Here is a 22,726-nt window from a genome sequence, read left to right on the forward strand (position 1 = left end):
AGTTAACCTTTTTAAAACATACATCTTAGCAACCATCAATTCCAATACAACCCCCAAAGAACACAACACTAAGTAATCCTTTAAGCTTTCCCTTTTAACATCCATAAGATTTAAAACACCTTTTAACAGAAGCACATCAGGTTTACATTCACTACTGAAAACATTTATAATTCTGAATTCACCAAATGATCAAGAGATAGTCTTTTCATGGCAGAGAGATCAACAGTGCACCTGCTCTGTCTGGCTTCAGCTCCAACACTGAAAGCAAAACTATAACACCCTGCAGCAAACAGCCTAAAATGAAAGTAAAAAGCTGACAGCCCAGCTCCACCCACACTCTGACATCACTGATAAACACCCATTTCTTAAAGGTGCATTTCTTAAACACCCATCTCTTAAAGGTACTCTCACATGAGAACGCTTTCAAACTTCTACCAGTGCTCCAGATGCGGTCCGGAGCAAATAACCGCCGATTCTCAGCGAGCGCTGATGGCTCTGCTGCTGAACTGGATAAAGTCGCACCTCTGCATTATCTGCCTAACGAGAATAGTTGTGCACAGCGCGCATGGTAGAGTATTGGAGATATCAATCCATTGATTTGCAGACAACACAAGAGATGCCAGATCCCCAGTATCGGTTTTACAGTATTATAATGTTGAGGCCATTGTCAGGCTGTAGTTCCAGAGTTGTCAGTGCGATAAGAAGGATGTTTCTGTCACATAGTCACAGATCTGGTTGCCCCACCTAACCGATACCTTCCTGCGGTTCCAGAAGACACACGCCTTACATGTCACAGCCTGAGTACAGGATCTTTGAGCTCAACAAACGCCTTCAGAACTGGACAGAGGTGAGCTTGTTTCACGCAGCGCGCGTCGTTGCCGTTGAGGGGCCCCCGCGCCTGGTGCCGTCGCCAGCCTCGGCCTGGATTGTTGCCCCCACCCTGCCGAATGTAATGTTGACCGGCCAATCTCATTAGAAACCCGCCAAGCTGGTGGAGAGGCTGGCTGCTTGGAGTTTGTTGGCGCGACGGGCGGCGATTGGTGACGCTCCAAATACTGAATTGTGCTTGCTCTTTCCGAGGATGCGAGGGCGAGATTTTGAGTCATTTATGTCATGAAAGGAGACCATTCGGCCCATCAAGTCCAATGATCCATCCATTGCCACCCCCCCACCCCCCCCGTTCTACCCCCTTGACACGTTTATCCCCCACTTTGTGTTCGTCCAATTTCCTTTTGGAAACATCCATCGTCTCCGCTTCCACCAGCCTCAGGGGCAGCAAGATCCAGCTCATTACCACCCGTTGTGTAAAAAAGCTCTTCCTCACCCCCCTCCTACCCCACCCCCCTCCATATCTCTCACCCAAAATCTTAAATCTGTGCCCCCCCCCCCCGGTCAGCTAACAGGAACAGCTTCTCTTTGTCCACCTTATTAAAACCCGTCACCATCTTGTCCACTTTGTTCAAATCTCCCCCTGCACACATCCTCCGTAAATCATAGAAATCCTACAGTGCAGAAAGAGGCCATTCGGCCCATCGTGTCTGCTCCAACCCTCTGAAAGAGCATTTTAGCCTAGCCCCGCCCTACCCCCGCCACCCTGCTTAAAATTTGGACACTGCGCTGTATCGTTCTATGAGGGGAAATTGATCATGGCCAATCCCCCTAACCTGCACGTCTTTGGACTGTGGGAGGAAACCCACGCAGACACTGGGAGGACGTGCAGACTCCGCACAGACAGTGACCCAAGGTCAGAACTGATCCCAGGTCCCTGGCGCTGTGAGGCAGCAACACTGATCGCCGTGCCATGGTGCCAGCCCATAAAATGTGGTGACCAGAGCCTTATCGAGAGCTCAGTACTGCAGTGGAGATGTCTCTTGTTGATTCTGACTGTCGCTGCCCGACTGTCGCTGCCCGGGTCCCCGGCTGTTGCCACGCTCTGTTGCTTCGCTCCCTCGGATGAACACTAGCTTCAGGTTATTAACGGGCTCCTGCGTTCTGTGAGTGCCGATGGTCTTCCACCCACCCTCCCTGACTCATTGCCGCAACGGTTTTTCCTGCAGGACTGCGACAACCTTTGGTGGGACGCCTTCACCACCGAGTTTTTCGAGGATGACGCGGTGTTAACCGTGGCTTGCTGCCTGGAAGATGGACCAAAGCGCTACAGTGAGTTGGTACTGATTCGCCCCCCCCCCCACGTCACAGTACACACCTCAAACCGACCTGGGTAACAACGCCTGTCAGTGGCGTGACGTGTCGGGGACGATTCTGCGACAAGTAATGATTTGGGGGGGGATGTCGAACAACCATGCTAGGCAATATGAAGAGAGAGTCTCGTGCACATTCTATGACACAAATATCATGCGTGTGTGTCAAATTGAGTACTTTGCTAACCTGCACACAGCAACACCGTAACCTCCCTGTCCTGAATTAATCGCGCAAGCCAGTGGGGGTGATTTTGATCCCCTGGCAGATCCACATTCCACAATCTGCGCAGTGGTTAGCACTGCTGCCTCACCGCGCTGGGGAGTTTGCACATTCTCCCCCGTGTCTGTGGGTCTCGCCCCCACAACCCAAAGATGTGCAGGGTAGGTGGATTGGCCGCGCTAAATTGCCCCCTAATTGGAAAAAATGAATTGGGCCCTCTAAATTAAGCGGGGGTAAGATGTGGGATGATTACTTCATGCAGCTGACTAATCAAAGACTGTTCTTTGTGCTAAACATGAAGAGGCCCGATCTGAACAAAATGCTTTTAGAAAAGCTCTCGGATGACCCTCTGATAGCGCAGCTCTCCCTCGGCACGGATTCTGGATGAAGAAGGTGCTAACAGCCAGCACCTTCCAGAATGTTCACACACTCTGGAACGCCAGTGGGCACCGTGCAATCTCTCAGATAGCCTTGCTACGAAACGTGAATCCTAAACAAGGCCTTCGTCACGAAACAAGTTCGCAAGCTGTTTCCTTCGATAATAGATTATCACGGGCCGGTTCCGAGGAAATTAGAATGTTTAAATCTCAATAATGTTGAGCCTATCGGGTTAAAACCTGCCGATCCAAGTCTGGAGCCAGCGGTCCCTAATTAGACTTTCAGAATCATAGAATTTACAGTGCAGAAGGAGGCCACTCGGCCCATCGAGTCTGCACCAGCCCTTACGAAGAGCATCCGACTGAAGCCCACATATCTACCCTATCCCAGTAACCCCCACTTAACATATTTTGATGTGGAGATGCCGGCGTTGGACTGGGGTGAGCACAGTAAGAAGTCTTACAACACCAGGTTAAAGTCCAACTAGTGACATCGGAACAAACCTGTTGGACTTTAACCTGGTGTTGTAAGACTTCTTACTGTAACATATTTTGGACATTAAGGGCAATTTCGCGCGGCCAATCCACCTCACCTGCACATCTTTGGACTGTGGGAGGAAACCGGAGCACCCGGAGGAGACCCACGCAGACACGGGGGAGAACGTGCAGACTCCGCACAGACAGTGACCCAGAACCTGGGACCCTGGCGCTGTGAAGCAACTGTGCTAATCACTATGCTACCGCGCCGCCCTATGAATCTATGACGATAAACAAGTCACGAGGCCGGACTGTTAAGAAAATTTGTATTAATAATTCCTCCGCCTGTTTTTACACAGCGACAGATTTCGGAAGCTTTTTCCAGAGTGAGGAAGCTTTGATGAAAAGAATAAGCAGAAGTCCTGTGTGTAAATCACATTGCTGATACCAATTTCTCCGCGTGTGTTTGGTGTGTCTCTGATAGTTGTATTCTGAAACCCTTGTGACATTTAAAACTTTTTTTGGGGGGGTTTCCCTCTCCCGTATCCACACAGCGATCGGGCGGACCCTGATCCCTCGGTATTTCCGAAGCATCTTCGATGGCGGAGCGACAGATCTTTACTTCAACCTGAAACACTCGAAGGAATCATTCCACGGCAACCTGGTAATCCTGGACTGTGACCTATGCAGCATGGTGACATTGCATAACAAACCCATCTTCACCAAGGTGAGGGTCTGCGGAGCCGGTGGGAGATGGGGGCCCTTTGTGTCGACTAAAGAATAAAGCAGTGTGGGAGGGAGGGAGGCACGGTCAGTCCTCACCCTTGCTCCTTTCGAATCTATTTCCCCCCCCGCTCTATCTGAATCTGGCCTGTCTACCCTGCCAAGCTCTATCTCAGTCTGGCCTGTCTACCCTGCCAAGCTCTATCTGAATCTGGCCTGTCTACCCTGCCAAGCTCTATCTGAATCTGGCCTGTCCACCCTGCCAAGCTCTATCTGAATCTGGCCTGTCCACCCTGCCAAGCTCGATCTGAATCTGGCCTGTCTACCCTGCCAAGCTCTATCTGAATCTGGCCTGTCCACCCTGCCAAGCTCGATCTGAATCTGGCCTGTCTACCCTGCCAAGCTCTATCTGAATCTGGCCTGTCTACCCTGCCAAGCTCGATCTGAATCTGGCCTGTCCACCCTGCCAAGCTCTATCTGAATCTGGCCTGTCTACCCTGCCAAGCTCTATCTGAATCTGAAATGCAGAGGACTCGAGGAAGGGGAATTGAGGAATTGACCCGGATCACTGTTCTGAATCTCGGAGGATACACTCGAAAGCGGCTGACAAAAAAACCACAAGGCCCAACCTTCTTCAGCTGCTTCATCAATGACCTTCCTTCCATCATAAGGTCAGAAGTGGGGATGTTTGCGGATGGCTCACAATGTTCAGCACCATTCGCGACTCCTCAGATACTGAAGCAGTCTATGTCCCAATGCAGCAAGACCTGGACAGTATCCAGGCTTGGGCTGACAAGTGGCAAGTTACATTCACGCCACACAAGTGCCAGGCAATGACCATCTCCTACAAGAGAGGATCTAACCATCGCCCCTTGACATTCAATGGCATTACCATCGCCGAATCCCCCACATCCTGGGGGTCACCATTGATCAGAAACTGAACTGGACCCAGCCACATAAATACTGTGGCTACCAGAGCAGGTCAGAGGCTGGGAATCCTGCGGAGAGTAACTCACCTCCTGACTCCCCAAAGCCTGTCCACCATCTACAAGGCACAAGTCAGGAGTGTGATGGAATACTCTCCACTTGCCTGGATGAGCGCAGCTCCAACGCTCAAGAAGCTCGACACCATCCAGGACAAAGCAGCCCCGCTTGATCGGCACCCCATCCTCAAACATTCACTCCCTCCACCACTGACGCACAGTGGCAGCTGTGTGTACCATCTACAAGATGCACTGCAGTAACGCACCAAGTCTCCTTAGGCAGCACCTTCCAAACCCACGACCTCTACCATCTAGACGGACAAGAGCACCTGGGAACCCCACCACCTGGAGGTTCCCCTCCAAGTCACTCACCGCCCCGACTTGGAAATATATCGGCCGTTCCTTCACTGTCGCTGGGTCAAAATCCTGGAACTCCCTCCCTAACAGCACTGTGGGTGTACCTACACCACACGGACTGCAGCGGCTCAAGAAGGCGGCTCATCCCCACCTTCTCAAAGGGCAATTAGGGATGGGCAATAAATGCTAGACCCACCTAGCGACACCTACATCCTGTAAATGAATTTTTAAAATGAGGAATGTGATTCCGCACTGTCACTCCGACAATAGCTGACCTTTTGCCTCAACTCCCATGTTCTCCCCCCCCCCGCCCGCTTCCCACATCCCTGAATCTGGCCTGTCTACCCTGCCAAGCTCTACCTGAATCTGGCCTGTCTACCCTGTCAAGCTCTACCTGAATCTGGCCTGTCTACCCTGTCAAGCTCTATCTGAATCTGGCCTGTCTATCCTGTCAAGCTCTCTCTGAATCTGGCCTGTCTACCCTGTCAAGCTCTCTCTGAATCTGGCCTGTCTATCCTGCCAAGCCCTATCTGAATCTGGCATGTCTACCCTGCCAAGCTCTATCTGAATCTGGCCTGTCTACCCTGTCAAGCTCTCTCTGAATCTGGCCTGTCTACCCTGTCAAGCTCTCTCTGAATCTGGCATGTCTACCCTGCCAAGCTCTATCTGAATCTGGCCTGTCTACCCTGTCAAGCTCTATCTGAATCTGGCGTGTCTCCATGAGGTGACCTTTCATTCTTCTGAGTTCCAGAGGGCATAGGCCCCCTCGTTCCTTCTCATCCTGGGGCGGCCAATCTCGTGGGATTTTGCTGTGCTGCCCTCAATGCAAGCTTAGCCTTCCTTTAAATGTGGTGATCAAAACTGAGCATGGTACTGCAGGCGTGGACTCCCCAAAGCCATTATCGCAGGAATCCCTCATGCTAGCACTCCGTGATCCGGGACCAGTCTGGTCAGTTTGCGAGTTGCGTGTTGGACCTCTTCCCTCAATGTTGTTGTGTAGCCATTCATCACGTGGGCATCAGAGCAGGAATTGGGTGAGGAGGCCGTGGCTTTGTGGCTGGGGGAGAATGGGGAAAGGTATCCGAGCAGAGTGAGAGCGGCTACTGGGCTTGTTTCTCACCGCAGGTCTGCACGGAAGGCCGCCTCTACCTGGAGTTCACCTTCGATGATTTGATGCGCATCAAGAACTGGCATTTTAACATCCGGCAAAACCGTGAGCTGCTCTCGCGCAGTATCCTAGCAACACATGTGAGTACCTGAGTTATCTTCAACATACCGTACCCTTACCCGTGAGTTTTTGCGACCTTGTAGTGGGAAATGCACCGTCAAGAAGGTTGGTCTTGGTACCTGCAGCCAGTTCGTTGCCTAGGAACCAGCGGGCAAAAATGAGGCTTTTCAAAATGGCCGCCCGATCGCTTCGCGCTCGTAACAGAATCGCAGTGCACAGCAGGAGGCCAGGCCCTCCTTCGCGCCCGTGTTGGCTCGTTGGAGCTGCGCGATGTGTTTCAGTATTTATCGGAGTGTGGGCTAGGTGCTTGATCAAATCTAGACAGAGGTACTCCACTGTTCCCTGGGTCCGGGCAATCCAAGAAAACCACAAGTCCCACCCCCAGGCCCTATAAAAGTTCAACGCTCGAAATGTGTGCAGGAATTGCAGTGATTGAGTGTTGCTCTCATCCAGGCGGTCAATTATTCCTCCCTCCCTGTTCAGTACCAACCCCAGAGCCATAGAATCCCTAGACTGCAGAAGGAGGCTTTTCAGCCCATCCAGTGTGCACTGACCCTCTGAAAGAGCACCAGACCTAGGCCCACTCACCCGCCCTATCCCCGTAACCCCACCTTACCTGCACGTCTTCTGACACTAAGGGGCAATTTAGCACGGCCAATCCACCTAACCTGCACACCTTTGGATTGTGGGAGGAAACCGGAGCACCCGGAGGAAACCCGCACAGACACTGGGAGAACGTGCAGACTCCGCACAGACAGTGACCCAAGGCCGGAATCAAACCCGGGACCTTGGCGCTGTGAGGCGGCAGTGCTAACCACTGTGCCGCCCCTGATGCTATCTTAATTCATATTTGTCGACTCAAGCAGTCAATTCAAACCGAGTCATTGTACTGATGAAGATTGTCTTGTCTTGTGAAGGATTTGCTGAGATTGCAGTCAGCGATCAGCTAATTATTGCAAGACAAGCGGGGGAATGCATTTTCCGATGTCCCGAGTATTACCTGTACAATTCGGCGTCGCACAGCTAACAATTGTCCACCTCGATAAAAGTTCCCCCTCCACGTTGGTCCTACTGCCATAATCACGGTGCCTTTCATTTGTGTAACAGGCCCAGGATCCCCCGATGTTGGAGCAGTTATCCAACAGCATCACCCGCTCTGGGCTCACAAACTTCACCCTCAACTACCTCAGAGTAAGTAAGAAGTCCAAGCAGGGCTCCCACACCTGTCAGTAAAAGGAAAGGCACTTGGTGCGCAACTCTGCTCTCTTCATAAGAATGTGCTGCGTCGGTACGAACCTGGCACCAAATTGGTACCATTCGGCGGTCCTGAAGGTCAGCAGGTGAGTCAATAAGAAGACGGTTAGATACCCCTCCTCTGGAACCTAACCTGACCAGTGTTTGCCGGGACAGCAGCGAAGGAGCTTCACCCTTCGAATTGTGCTGTTGCCAAGGTGACGGGGCCTAAAAGTGGGCTGCAGCTCTGGTGTAAATTTATAGAGGTCGGTTCGGCTGGGCACGGTGGCGCAGTGGTTAGCACTGCTGCCTCACGGCGCCGAGGACCCGGGTTCGATCCTGGCTCCTCCGGGTCGCTGCCCGTGTGGAGTTTGCACATTCTCCCCGTGCCTGCACGGGTCTCACCCTCACAACCCAAAGATGTGCAGGGTAGGTGGATTGGCCACGCTAAACTGCCCCTTAATTGGAAAAAAAAAAGAATTCGGAACTTTAATTTTTTTAAAAAAATAGTTAGGCTGGGCTTGTTTTCCCTGGAGCAGAGAAGGCTGAGGGGGGCGGGGGGCAGATTAAGGCGTATAAAATTATCGGGGACAGAGATAGGGTGGACAGGAAGAGAACGGAGAAACGTTTTCTTGTATATAAAGGAGTGCTACTTTGAACAGACAGTGCCAACGTATCGAAGGGGTACTTTGGCCAAGATGTTGAGTACGGTATAGAGTATCGTAATTGCTCTTTCAAACCTTGGGGCCCTTCTGATAGACTGCAATAATCTTTCCAGGCCTGTTGTACGGAAAGTATGTCCAAATTGTCGAAGCTTTTCATTTTGCACTCATCAGAACAAAGGCAAGAATGCCAAATTTCAAACTCTCTCAACAATTTATACCGCAGGCGAAAAGGAGTTGGCAGGTCAACTCTGATTGGCTGAGGTCTTCGCGTTGTGAGAATCCTTCCTTTTGATTTCCCTTTGTTCCCATTTCTTTTCCTAGAACCGTAGAATTCATACAGTGCAGAAGGAGGACATTCGGCCCATTGAGTGTGCACCGGCCACCTGAAAGAGCGCCCTACCAAGGCCCAATCCACCGCCCTATCCCCATGACCCCACCTAGGGGCAGTTTAGTGTGGCCAATCCCCCTAACCTTTGGACTGTGGGAGGAAACCGGAGCACCCGGAGGAAACCCACGCAGACACGGGGAGAACGTACAGACTCCGCACAATTACCCGAGGTCGGGATTGAACCCGGGTCCCTTGCGCTGTGAGGAAGCAATGCTAGCCACTGTACCGCCGTGCCTGGTCAAATTTACAATATTTTTGGTCCGTGGACTCCTAATCGGAAGCAATGGACTGCTGGTCAGGACAGTGTGTTCCCAGGATTTATTTATTAGTGAGGCGGAAACGGGCTGATCGGCGCCGAAGGAATTTTGAGAACCAGCTTTGGAGGAAGTCAGATTGATTGGCTGGCTGGCAACCTGTGGGTTGGCCAGGGACAGTTGGATGGCAACAGTCGGCAATTGGTTCCTGTGGGATGCTTCAAAAGATAATATAATTAATCTGACAAAAACATAACTGACTAATACTACTTACCCAATGGCCCCCTTTCCAACTCGCCCAACTCGATATATAATAAACACACGCACACACAAAAACGTAGAGGGAAAGGGTGTTGGAGAGGGCAGAAAAATCATAATAAACTAAAAAGGATGAAAGATCTCCGATACACTCTGATGGTTTTCAGTTAAAATCTTTCAGGAGTTCAAGCTTTCACTTTGATGCTTGTTCCTTCTAAGCTGGAGAGTTGAACAAAAGTGATTAGACCTTGAATGAAGAAGGAACTTTCTCTCTCACACACTCTGCTGGAATCAAGGACTACTTTATTGTTGTAAAACCAGTGGGCGCCCGGCACATCTTTACTATGTAGTTGAAATAGAACATGGAACTGTATAGCACAGTACAAGCCCTTCGGCCCTCGATGTTGTGCCGACCATTTATCCTAATCTAACCTACACCCCTTCAATTTACTGCTGTCCTTCCATGTGCCTGTTCAAGAGTCGTTTAAATGTCCCTAATGACTCTGACTCCACCACCTCTGCTGGCAGTGCATTCCACACTGTTGTTGAAAACTCACCACTATTCTTGGAAGTCCCCCTATACCAAAAAGAGCCGGCATTCTAAATGGTGAACAGGGATTCTCACTCCCTGACTCCGATGCAGGCTTCAGTGGGTGCTATTCAGGTCAAACTATGTTTTCCAGTTATCCCCCGGTATAACCCATACCTTCACCGAAGATTTCATCTACTTACCACTTAGTAGCATCGATCCTGGGTCCCGCATTGCTAAGTAAGTAAAGTAGACTTTGGAATAACCACTATTTCAGGTTAAATTAAGTTATTTAATTGTTATATTTTTTTCTTTTAAAAGCTGCAATTACTTTCTTTACAGAAAGGAAAAAGATCTTGCCTCTGGATCCTTCTGGTTGGTTGAAGGGACCTTCAGGCCCACCTTGACAATCAATCTTCTTTTTAAAGTCTGGTCTTCTTTAGATGTATTCGTTGGTTAGCTCAGTTGCTGTGTCCTATCTTTCCCATGCACCGAGCTGTGAGAGCTGACTCTGCTGGCTATCTCTGACCTGACTCTGCCTACTCTTTAAATTCTAGTCTTCCTTAGATGTATTAGCTGGGGGCTGGTTTAGCACACTGGGCTAAATCGCTGGCTTTTAAAGCAGACCCAGGCAGGCCAGCAACACGGTTCGATTCCCGTACCAGCCTCCCCGAACAGGCGCCGGAATGTGGCGACTAGGGGCTTTTCACAGTAACTTCATTGAAGCCTACTCGTGACAATAAGCGATTTTCATTCATTTTTCATTTTCATTTTAGTTTGGCTGCTTTGCCCTGTCCCTTTCCCATGGCCGAGCTGACTGTAATCTGACTCTGAGCTGCTTGTTCCTTCTCTGCTTCTCCGCCTCTCTGCCTCTCTCCGAGTTCTGGTTCTGGTAGTTCCTAATCTGGTCTCTAGGTTTATATTCTCTTTCTACCATTTATTAAGTTTTTATGACTTTATTGTAAAGTAACTCTTATTTTCTTTGATTGTAAAAAGTATCTTTGATCTAAACATTCTAATCCAACTAAGTATTCATTTTGACACAACTTCATCTCCTAGATCTGATTACATTGTGTCCTTTGTGATGTTCAAAATGCTTTGACTTCAAGAGGTGTTACTTTTAATTCCTGTCATTTCTATAGTTTTATTTTCCAATTGTGTCTTCAGCTCAGAATTTTGACTTTGATTTTGGCTTTGAATTATGTTTCTCGTAGACTGATAGTCTCCAGTTTTCTTTAATTTACCTGGTGTTAGCAAAATTTCGCACCTAGAATTAGCACCAAATTCAACTGAACCTCATCCATTCCTTTCCAGGTGCTCACTAAGATAGTTACTTTCAATGAAGGTGTGAGCCATTGTTTTTGACTTCATTTCAAATCCTGTTTGTCTTGTTTGCTAAGCCTGCTTGACCAAGGCGATCTGCATTTTACAATCCTTCCCTGGCAGCTGCTGTTAACCCTTTGTGGGATCTTTCCCTGTATCCTCTCAGACCAGATATTGCCAGACTTCCATGTTTCAAATGACACATCTTTCCATATTTTCAATTACAACGCACCCACCCCTCTGTGTGTAAAGAACCGACCTCTGACATCTCCCCTATACCTTCCTCCAATCACCTTCAAATTATGTCCCCTCGTGACAGCCATTTCCGCCCTGGGGAAAAGTCTCTGGCTATCCACTCTATCCATGCCTCTCATCACCTTGTACACCTCTATCAAGTCACCTCTCTGCCCAAAGCTAGGGGAGTACTGGAAGGAGGTGTTTCGGGTAATTTCCACGGTAGTGCGTGTGAAACTGGACCCGGGTCCCCAGGAGGCCATATTCGGGGTGTCGGACCAGCCAGGGTTGGAAACGGGAGCGGAGGCAGATATCATAGCCTTCGCCTCGTTGATCGCCCGAAGGCGGATCCTGCTGGGATGGAGAGCAGCCTCTCCACCAAGTGCCCTGGCGTGGCGGGGGGACCTGTTGGAATACTTGACCCTTGAGAAGGTTAAGTTCGAACTGAGGGGAAGCTCGGAGGGGTTCTACAAGTCATGGGCACTATTTATTATGCCCATGGGTGGGTGGGGGGGGGTGGAGTGGGAGGGAGGGGGGGGCTGTGTAGATTAAGGGTGACTATGGGTAATCCCTGATTCCTTTTTGTCATTTGTTTATGTAAACATGCGGGCTGATGTTTGGGGGTTGGTGGGCGGATGGGATCGTTGTTGTTATGGGGACTGACATATTTTGCTGATTATTGTTTATCGTTGATGGATGTAAATGTGGGAGAAAATGTGAAAAAGGAGAATAAAAAAATATTTTTTTTTTTTTTTACAAGTCACCTCACTGCCTTCTTCGCTCCAGTGAGACAAGCCCTAGCTCCCTCAACCTTTCTTCATAAGACATGCCCTCCAGTCCAGGCAGCATCCTGGTAAATCTCCTCTGCACCCTCTCCAAAGCAACGATCTTGAATCTACAAAGAAAGCTGACACCCGTACCAGGGAAAACCCTCTCCAGCTTAGAAGGAACAAGCAGCAAAGTGAAAGCTTGACTCCCGAAAGACTTTAACTGAAAACCATCTGAGTGCATTGGAGATCTTTTATCCTTGATAGTTGATCATTGGTTTTTTTTCGCCCTCTCCGCTACCGTTTCCCTCGACGGTGTGTGTGTGGAGTGTCAGTTTAATTATACTATTGAAAAATAATGAAAAGCTACTTGTGTTAAATTTACAATCCTGGTGACTAGTTTATTGGGCTCTGAGAAGGTCCTCGGGTAGTTTAAATAAAATCTAACTTCACCGGCGACTGCGAGTCCGGTGGGACTGGAATTGACCTCTCACTCGCCTAGGGGGGCAGAATGGAAGGCAAAGAGCTTCGGCAAAATGCCTCGACTCTTCCGCAGTGTTGGCATTTGGCACTGCCAAGGAACTGAAAGTATTTCCCGTAAGTGTTTGCCCAGTATGAGCAAGGGAAGTGCAGCAGAGTGGAAGTTTCGCCAACCTAGGTCCTGTTTCTGACCTCAACGAAGAGGCAGGTTAACTGACGGAGCGACAGATCAGACCCCGGGGGTTAATTTGTGTTTTTTTTTTTTTTTTTTGTTCCCCCGACCCGTTTCCTCAACCTAGCTTTGCGTCATTCTGGAGCCCATGCAGGAACTGATGTCAAGGCACAAAACCTACAACATGAGCCCACGGGATTGCCTGAAGACCTGCCTGTTTCAGAAGTGGCAGCGGATGGTCGCTCCCCCTGGTAAAGAGGCTCGGGGTGGGGTGGGGTGGGACAGAGATGGCCTGTCAGGGAGCTCGAGCAGGCCGGGAGACTCGCCCAAGGGAACAGAGGGGAAGACTGTATTCGACCCACTCTACAGCTGAACGTATCGTCGGCCCGCCCCTAAAAATCAGACCCTGCCCCCCTCCAGGTGACACGCCACAGCGCTGCCCGGGGAATGCCTTCAAGATGGCTTCCGTAGAATTAATAGGCAAGGGGTGACGGCGAAAAGGCAGGAGGGTGGTGAAAAGTCACAATGCTCATTCGGAGAGCTGACACAGACACGATGGGCCGAATGGACACTCTACAATGCCCGTTGCAGCACGGGCTAGAGCCGGCGCAGTGTGACAACATTGCAGAGCCACCTCTGTGGGTCGAAGTCCAACACGGGTCGGGCAGAACGAGGCTGGGTGGCGTGAGGGGATTGGGGAATTTGCCTCTGATCACCTCTTTCTGGGTCGGGGGGGGGGGGGGGAGGTGGGTTATATGAACACCCAATTCCTGTCAGCCCGACTGACGAACGCGATCGTGTCTTTTGAATTTGTCCTTTGAAGGTTTGATCCCCTCACCTCACCAGTGGGTTATTGATTGTGGCGAACAGTGCCCGTCCTCCGAGAGGGTGAGGGAAGGGTCCGTCCCCTTTGATCCTCAAGCTCGCGTGTAAAGGACAAGCGCGTGCTTGGATGCAGTGCCTCCCTGTCTAAACAGAGAGAGAGAGAAGGCCCTGCCGTCCGCTGGAGTCTCTCGCTCCTTGCCTTCACTCACTCCCTTTCTACCTTGTCTTCTTCCCGCAGCCGAACCTGTGCGGCCACCCACGGCCAAACGGCGGAAGAGGAAGCAGTCCGGCGGCACCACATCCGGGACGGGGCCCGCCAGCAACAGCAGCGGGGGCAGCAAGAAGAAGAGCGCCCCCGCCGCCAACTTCAACCTGTCCACTCAGGTACCTGTAAGCATCCTTCTCCCCTGCCCATCTAACCGCTCGGCTCTGACCCGCTACTAACCCGCAAACAAACAGCTAGCCTCTTTACACAGACTCCTGGGAGGTGGGGGTGGGGGGGGGGGGGGGGTTGGGTGGTGGAATTGGAGTCCTTCCCTTCCCCCGGTCCCACCACTGGGGCAGTGTGCATTCCCTTCGATCGTAGGGATGGGGGGACCGTTTGCCCTGGAGGGTCACCTGTTTCATGTGGGAAGGGGGGGGGAGCAGTTTTTTTTTCTGCCTGTTGACCGTGGCGGGCTGCCCCTGCCCAATGGGCACGTTCTGCCCCAACCCTTCCCCAAACCGGAATAAAGAACAGAGGCGGCCAGAGGGGGAATCCCTTATAGATGGGTGAGGTTCACGCCCCCCCCCCGGGGCAGGAGCAGCAGGTGCCCATGTGACCGGGCCTAGGAAACTCAAGAACGTTAGCTGATGCCAACGCCTCACTGACGCTGCCATCTGAGCAAGAAGCTGAGGATGCAGGGAGGGAGGGGCAGGAGTGAGCTGAGGGAGTGGCAGTGGAGGTCATGGCAGGAGTGGGGGGGGGGGGGGGGGGGGGGGGGTGGTTGCGAGGCCATGAGTTTTTGGTGACATCAGCTTGTTTAGGATAGAGTTGGGAGTTGGCCGCTTGGAGGCCACAGTGATGAGAGCATCCAGCTGGTAGAAGAGCCCTTTACTTTCCATTTGAAATGCACAGTGCCATACCAATGAGCCCTGTCAGAAATCCAGCCCTAACTCCACAACCTTACAGCGAGAACAAGCCTGACCCTTTTCGGTTTGTGGGGGGGGGGGGGGGGGGGGGGGAGTTGTTTCGCGGGTGGCGTGGGGTTTCAGCCCCTCGTCTGCCTTCCCATTCTTAAACCAAAGCGTGGGGAAGCAAACGAGTCGGTAGGCCACCCCAGGAAACATTTTTGACACCGTCGAGGTGCTTTCTGGTGACCGTTACTGCTTCACGAGCAATCTCATTGCGGTTCTGGAGGCCATTTTACATCAAACTGTTTGGGGCTGTCGAGGGAGCTGTCAGCGAACTCTTGCATTACTCCTTCCCTTTGACTCTGCTCTTTTTCCCCCCCCCTCTCGCTCTCGGTGACGTGGCTAGTTCTAACCCTGACTGTTTTGGGGGTTTGCCAAGGAGTACCTCCTTTGCAGTGCAGCACCGACCTGCTGTGTTCTTCGCGCCGTGACACCCGCCCTTGACCGAGGAAAGCTCACGTTGAGCGCTCCCTCGGAACCGCTGCTCCAGCCGACCGCGTCGAGCCCCTTGCCCACCATTCCCCTGAGCCCACCACAGTGCGGCCTGACTGGCGGAGGGCAGATCAAGCCAAGGCCCGAGTTTGGGGGACAGGCCGCTCAAACATTGGGCGCGTAGTGAGGTTAACGTGATGGTTGAGCACCCCCATTGCCCCGGGGGTGGGGGGGGGGAACAAAGCACAGTTTGTGCGACATCAATAAATGGGCATTTCCGGCGGTACGTGGTCACGCTCAGGTCTTTCCTGCGGAGGGGACAGCTGGCCAGGCCGAGGCTCTGTTAAAGAACACAGCAGGTTTCTGCGTTTTTCTTTTCTGAAACTAGTTCTGAATTCCTCTTTCCCAACCCCCCCTCAAAATTCTAAGGGAAAAAAAGCTCAATAAAAGAGCTCGGTGTGCATGCAGTGAGTAAGGTAGCGAACGAGTTTAGCAAGACGAACCTTTGATTTAAGAGTGCCCTCTTCTCTTGCAGGTTCAATCTGAGAGTAACTTGCTGGGCTAAAAAAAAAAGGGGGGGGGTTTGGGATTGTAACCCTGCATACCCCCCTCCCCGCAAACACACACACACACCCCCTGTGTGGGACAATATCAGCCAATTCGTGGGCCTCAGTGTCTTCGCTATCGAGGGGCTTTAAGTTCTGTGTAAAAAGAAGCAATGGTTAGGATTTCCCCCCCCGAACCTAATCTTTTGACAAGTGGTTTTCCTCGAATTAAACCGGCCTTTGATTCTAGCCCAGCTTGGCTCAGGAATGGGAAAGTAAGATAAAGTCGCCAAGGGACCTTGTTTCGCTTTGAGGGTTAGACTTTTAAAGCAAATCTTCCTCTCTTACGGAAGAAGCCCCTCCATAAAACAGAGAAAGCCTGTCCCTCGGTTGTTTGGTTGAAATCTCGTGACCCCCGGGCGACTCAAACATGGCCCCCTATTCCCGTCAATAAACTGTTAGCTGGGGGATTGTACAGTTTTTCCAAAAGATGTTTGTAACCAGCGAAGCAAGTTATAACGGTACGTTTGGAACAGATTTTCGGTCTGATTTGGACTGGGAATTAGCGTAATCAAGCCTTGCCTTTCTTTTTGAAAAGGAAGTTTTACCTCACGATGGACAATCATCAAAATTTGCATGCAAAATCATCAAAATTTGCATGCAAAATCATCAAAATTTGAGCTCAAAATCATCAAAATTTGAGCTCAAAATCATCAAAATTTGAGCTCAAAATCATCAAAATTTGCGTGCAAAATCATCAAAATTTGAGTGCAAAATCATCAAAATCTGCGTGCAAAATCATCAACATTTGCATGCAAAATCATCAAAATTTGCATGCAAAATCATCAAAATTCGGGTGCAAATTTGGCTTTTTGCGGCATTAGAGAGTACGATAAATCAGAGCGCCCACAAGTAACGAACATAAATCGCCATGCAGCAACACTCACTACCCCCCCCCCCCCCCCCAAACAAAACAGTCACTTGTTGCCTTGCATCCCCACGTTCTCTGCTCCGTCAGCGCTTTCCCCGGGTTAGCAGGGATTGAGCAGTGGAACAAACTCTTTATCCCCCACCACTGCCCTCCCATTCCGGCCGGCTGTTGCTGAATCCATCGGGGGTGGGGGGGGGGGGGTTTCATTCGAGGTAAATGCTTGTTAAGCGGCGCGGCCTGTGTGGTGGTGGGGGCGGGGCGGGGGGGGGGGGGGGGGTGGGGGAGAAGGAATTCTTATTTTTTCTCTCTGCTTGTCTTTGCTGTGGTTTAATCGCTGCGACCTGACCTACCCTACCCTGTTGTAGGACGTTATGATTGTGGGTGAGCCAGCACTAATGGGTGGGGAGCTCGGTGACGAGGATGAGCGGCTAATCACGCGGTTAGAGAACGGCCAGTATGACGCAGCCAATGGCCTCGATGAGGAGGAGGACTTCCGCAACCTGCCCGCCTTGGGGACTGGCAGCCCCTGGAGCAGTAAGCCGCCGTCAAGCCAGGAGAGCAAGTCTGATAACCCCACGTCCCAGTGACGGCGCTGGGGGGCGGGGGCTGGGGAGGGCTTGAACGGCCATTTCAGAATTGCAGGGACTGATAACGCACTCGCCCATCTTAAACCCGAGACTGGGCACCAACAGTTACGCCGTTGTGAACACAAAAGAAATGCTTCTCGAACAGTGACCCAGGGCCAAAAAAAAAGTAAGTGTATTAAACGAGTTTGGAGGTGACTGCTGCCTATTGGGAGGTAAATGTCCTGTCGTACTGGGCCTTCTGATCTAGGCCGCAGCCCTGTTAGGAGTAGGCCGAGCAGGTGAAGGTCAGGCAGGGTTCCTGCTCCAGTTTGCTATCCCTGGGCCCCTGGAAGTGTGGGGTGACCTCTGCCAGATTCAGACAAGAGAGAGGGGGAAAGGGGAATGACTTGCTCATCCGCCGGGATGTATCGACACGTTGGCCAGCTCAGCTTTTACTTCAAATTGGAGCCTTGCCCTCGAGGCAATTGCCTCTCATCTGTCAGTCTGTAGGAAGTATAGTCGTGTCAGCATAATGATAATCTCTATTAGTGCCACACGGAAGCTTACAGTCACTGTGAACATTCCCTAGTCGACACATTCCGGCGCCTGTTCAGGTACACTGAGGGAGAATTCAGAATGTCCAATTCACCTAACAAGCACGTCTTTCGGGACTCGTGGGAGGAAACCGGAGCACCCGGAGGAAACCCACGCAGACACGGGGAGAGAACGTGCAGGCTCCGCGCAGACAGTGACCCAAGCCGGGAATCGAACCCAGGGACCTGGAGCTTTGGGGCAGTAGTGCTCACCACTGTGCTACCATGCCGCCCCATGTATTCGACTGAACTCACTGGACCCAGTAAATGTATCAATCCTTCCTTACCGAGCGCATTCCTTCAGTTGAGGAACATGGCTATCTTAAATAGTGAATGAGACTTACCCTGTGAATTGGGCCAGAGTTGTCGGCACCTCTTTGTGACGGCTAACGAAGCACTTGCTGCTCTGCTAATGCATCACCTGGAGAAGCCTGTGCTTGGCAGGTACGATCCAAGAGCCTAAACCTCATGGCGAACAAAATATTTTCTTACCAGAGAGTCCAGTGTTAAAAAGGAACTCCCCGTAATTTGCTCCCTGCGTTGAAACATAGGAACAGGAGTGGGCCATTCAGCCCCTCGAGCCTGTCCCGCCATTCAGTGGCCGACCTGCGGCCTAACTCCATATTCCTGCCTTGGGCCCGCATCCCTTAATATCTTTACTTCAAACTCTATCTCCGATTTAAAATGAACAACCGATCTCGCTTCGACTGCTCTTTTGTGGGAGAGAGTTCCAAACCGCTACCACCCTTTGAGTGAAGAAGCTCTTCCTAACATCTCTCCTGAACGGTCCAGCCCTAATTTTTAGACTGTGCCCCCCTAGTTTTTGAATCTCCAACCCATGGAAATAGTTTGTCTTTATCTACCCTGTCTTTCCCTGTTAATATCTTCAATACTTCGATCAGATTGCCCCTCAGCCTTCTAAATTCCAGCAAAAACAGGTCTAATTTGTGTAATCACTCCTCATACATCAACCCCTGTAATCCGGGTATCATTTTAGTAAACCTTACGTTGCACTCCCTCCAAGGCCAAAATATCCTTCCTGAGGTGTGATGCCCAGAACTGCTCACAGTGATTCCAAGTAAGGTCTAACCAGGGGCTGGTAAAGCTGCAGCATAACCCCTGTGTCTGTATATTCCTACGGTGTGGTGGCCGGAACTGCTCACAGCGACTCCCAAGTGGAGTCTAACCAGGAGGTTTGCACAGCCAGTTGTGTAGCTCGGAGATCAGGATGAGCTCCCTCGGGCCTTCTGGTAGGCCCTGGCCACCATTTGTGAAGTAGAGCGGGGTTTAGCTTGAGTCTTGACTGCAGCTCTGAATTAATGCACTTACCTTTTTTTGCCCTTGCTCTCAGCTGATATTTCTGTTTTGTGCTGGTTGCTGTGCGTGTGTGTGTGTGTGTGTGTCTTGTGTGACACTGTTAAGCGTGAAGCTGACGACGGGTCAAATTGCCGCGCACGGGTTGACATTTTGCGTTGTGCAGTTTGCCTCAAATCAGAGTTGGGTTCTTTTTTTTCGTCTCATCTTTCCCCCCCCCCCCCCCACCCCACCCCTGTCTACCTGTAATCGAGAAGGGGTTTTGAAAAAACCATTGAAACCCGCCTTGTACTCCAATCGCCAAGAAGCCAGCAGAGAGGGAACCGCCTGCGACGCAGACATTTCCTGCATTGTCCTAACCAGAAACACACACACAAAAATATGGGTTGTAAACTTGTCACCTGTGCCCTCTTCCGGCCACCGCTCCCGGCCGGAAGCTCAGGCATTCAACGGGATCTTTCAGGAATTCCGGAGTGGAAATATTGCATCGGAAAGACATCATTTTTTTTTGTTTGTTTGTTTAATTTTTATTTTTTAATTTCTCCCGTTCTGTTTAGATCTTCCGCACCATGTACCATTCTTAGACAGAGGACAGAGCCCTAATCCCCGTGGCCTCGGTCATTGTCGCGAGCGACTGGCAGCTCGGAGGTGCGTGCCGCAGGACGGTTTCAGGGTTCAATCTCAAGCGTCTGCTCGCTCGGCCTTCCACCCTCCACCTCCCCGCCCATCTCCCCACCCCCGGCAAAGCTGCCAGGCTTGAGACTCGGGGGTGGGGGTGGGGGCTGGGGGGGGGGGGGGGGGGGGCCGACCTGGAGGATTGTGGGTGCTGAACTGTGACCCAGGTCTGGCCCATGGTGTCTGGAGAGCCAGCCCAATGTACCAATCGGGACGTCCGTGGTCCCGTCTCCTGCCACTCCGGCTGTGACCGGAGACACGCACACACCATTTTAAAAAGAACATTTTCGAATGCGGTCTCGTGCCCGACTGGTGACAGATGAACCGGGGGGGGCGGGGGGGAATACAATTGGCGATGTAAATGTGTGGAGGGGTGTGTCTGCCCCGTTGCGGTTAATGTACCACTCGCTGAGCCGTAGGCGGCGAGTGACGGGATGGAGAATGTGTTGGGTTACATCGCGCTGACTGTGCAGTTGTCGTCTCTGTTGAGCTACGCAGAAGGTTCTTGTCACCAAGCTGAGGCACAGCCCTGTGGCGTTCCCCGCCTTCTGTGCACTGTTGTGTTTTTTGTTTCTTCTTGCCGTCGAAATTGGACGCACCCCTTTTCCGGTAAACCGGAACATGCTGGGAAAATGGCCGCCACGGAGAGAACAGGCAGCAGAACTCCCCACTCCCCCACTTTGATTTGCTGCTTCTTCTGTGCCGACGATCTGTTAGCCCCGGGTTGGTTAAAGGGAGGCATGCTTACTCCACCCAAGAAAGTGTCCGTTCTTTTTTTTTTAAATGCTCGCATGAGGATTTCAAACGCTCTGGGGTGGGGCCCAATGCCAAGCTGTGGGCTGGTGTGACTTTCGAACCTTCTGCACATGTGTGCGTGGGTTTCCTCCGGGTGCTCCGGTTTCCTCCCACAGCCCAAAGATGTGCAGGTTAGGCGGGGGTATGGGGATAGAGCGGGCGGTGGGAAGTGCTGTTTCGGAGGGTCGGTGCAGACTCGATGGGTCCAGAGGCCTCCTTCTGCACTGTAGGGATTCTATTCTATGTCCTGATGTGTTGGCGGGATCCCTACCCCCTCCCGGGAGAGGCACCTTAGTGTGGCGCTCCGAACCCTTAACAGTGAGCCCCAATCTGGGGACCAATGGTCCCGCGTATCTCCCTCTCAAAGCCAGTTACGGTGTGTAGCTTGTAAGTGTTGGACGAGATCGAATAGAGAGTAAGTTATTGTGTATAGTTAGTGTGTCCTTAAGTGTCTTACAGTTGGAGATTTATCCCTTGTTGCACAGGCCTCGATTAAAGATTCAGGTACAAGCGTTGGAGTGTAATAGGGCCCACAGTCCATCTTTTATTGTCTGGAGAAAGAACTCGATGATGCAATGTCAAGAGCAACGAGTGAGGATGCTTGGAGGGACATTATCAGTTGGCTGACCCTTGTGGAATATCTGAACGACTTAAGCTGCCAAACTGCCTTTTATTTTCCCTTAGATCCCACCCGTGGTAACTGACCACTTCTGCCTCGTGTGGTATTGCCGCCAGATATTCATTAGGGCGTCGGGGGGGGGGTGGTCTTGTGCTGTTCACTAAGGCCTGTGGGCAGCATTTCCGATTAAAATACACAAATCCGGTGTCGCTTTCCCCCCCCCACCACCGTGTAAAATCCCAGTTCCACTGTGTTAGTGCATTGGCGATAGGAGTGCGTGTTATTGCTCTTTCGTGCTTAATATGACTGCCCCACTAACGCTTGCAACTATCGTGAACCCCCCACCCCCACCCCTTTTCTCACTGCCGTGGACCAAAAGCGATGCCTGCGAACCAGTGGCCTGGATTCTGGTGTGCCCGGGGAGAGTGCTTCCCGCTGACCCTGCTCCCCATCAGCGCCTCAAATGGCGCACGTGCTCTCTTAAAGACTGCCCGAGACTTGCCCCTCGATGTTGCTGTCCCTCAACGTGGTCGGAGTCCGACCACGGTGCCTGTAGGGTGGCTTGAGGTCCGGGTGTGGCCGTCTATTCCCCCGGGGGGGGGGGGGGGGGGGGCGTGGCGTGAGGTATGCTGGTTTAGGGTAGGATGAGCAGAGGCCATTCTCTCCTTTCGAGAAGTGTTACCACGTGGCATTCTGAAACCTGAGTGCGTGGACCAGGGCTGCCTGCGATCATAGCCCTAGTTGTGGTTTTTAGACCCCCTCCACCCCCAGGGAACCCACTGAAGGGGATAAATCCCCCACCGAATTTAAGCCTTGGATTAAAGGCAATCCTTTGGTCCCAGCTCGCACCCTTGTTTGCTCTTGAATTCGATCTGTAACTTGTACATTTTTTTTTCCCATCCTTAATAAGCTGTGAAACCCTGGGTGACGTTTGACTTGTAAGCTCTCACAGAAGTGGCAGGAATATTTTGCTGAATATGTAACATGTGTATAAAACAAAAATAAAGTTCCATCCTTTTGTACCAGATCACTACAGACAAAAACCCGTGGGTTCTTGTTGCTTTGACCCATTACGAATTGTTACGCTCTTTGAGTAAAGTACTTTTTCTCAGCTACGTGCGTCTGACAATTCTTTTGTGTGTGTCCCTGCCTGTCTCCTGTTGGATTGATTGATTGATATTTATTGTCACGTGTACCGAAGTACAGTTAAAAGTATATTTCTGCGGCCAAGGAAACATGCACAGTGCGGGGAATGTATCTTTGCTCCTGCTCTCCCTGGTTCCACTTATTATTATCCACTGATTTGTCACTTATTAACCTACTCCGCAAGTTTAGTAGCGTCCCTCCTGTGATGTCTCGGGGTGCCACGCTCCGTATAAAAATAGGACT

The 22,726-nt window shown here is 51.3% G+C and overlaps 1 protein-coding gene across 6 annotated transcripts; it reads left to right on the forward strand.

Moving 5' to 3' along the window:
- The first annotated feature begins 703 nt into the window (after positions 1–703).
- On the forward strand, positions 704–22,452 carry LOC140396996 (LIM domain-binding protein 1-like). Of its 6 annotated transcripts, XR_011936660.1 has the most exons (9): positions 704–847; positions 2,058–2,160; positions 3,830–4,002; positions 6,464–6,586; positions 7,674–7,757; positions 12,997–13,120; positions 13,933–14,078; positions 19,806–19,896; positions 21,204–22,452. XR_011936660.1 is itself a non-coding variant. In XM_072486009.1 (8 exons), the coding sequence occupies exons 1-8, from the start codon at positions 788–790 to the stop codon at positions 21,240–21,242; spliced, it is 858 nt and encodes a 285-aa protein (XP_072342110.1). In that variant the 5' UTR covers positions 704–787; the 3' UTR covers positions 21,243–22,452. The 6 variants fall into 6 exon arrangements, 5 of the variants coding, with proteins under 5 accessions (XP_072342110.1, XP_072342111.1, XP_072342108.1 ...); XM_072486009.1 differs by lacking the exon at positions 19,806–19,896 and having other exon boundaries at positions 13,933–14,084; XM_072486010.1 differs by lacking the exon at positions 19,806–19,896.
- The last annotated feature ends 274 nt before the right edge of the window (positions 22,453–22,726 follow it).

This window comes from Scyliorhinus torazame, chromosome 20, assembly GCF_047496885.1.
Source record: "Scyliorhinus torazame isolate Kashiwa2021f chromosome 20, sScyTor2.1, whole genome shotgun sequence".
Taxonomy (NCBI): domain Eukaryota; kingdom Metazoa; phylum Chordata; class Chondrichthyes; order Carcharhiniformes; family Scyliorhinidae; genus Scyliorhinus; species Scyliorhinus torazame.

What these genes read in the sequence shown, in the direction of transcription:
- LOC140396996 (XM_072486007.1), top strand. Translation starts at nt 788, where the DNA reads ATGTCACAGCCTGAGTACAGGATCTTTGAGCTCAACAAACGCCTTCAG. An exon ending in TCACCCTCAACTACCTCAGA is followed by an intron (nt 7,758 to 12,996) that starts GTAAGTAAGAAG and finishes TCCTCAACCTAG; the next exon opens with CTTTGCGTCATTCTGGAGCC. An exon ending in GCGGATGGTCGCTCCCCCTG is followed by an intron (nt 13,121 to 13,932) that starts GTAAAGAGGCTC and finishes TTCTTCCCGCAG; the next exon opens with CCGAACCTGTGCGGCCACCC.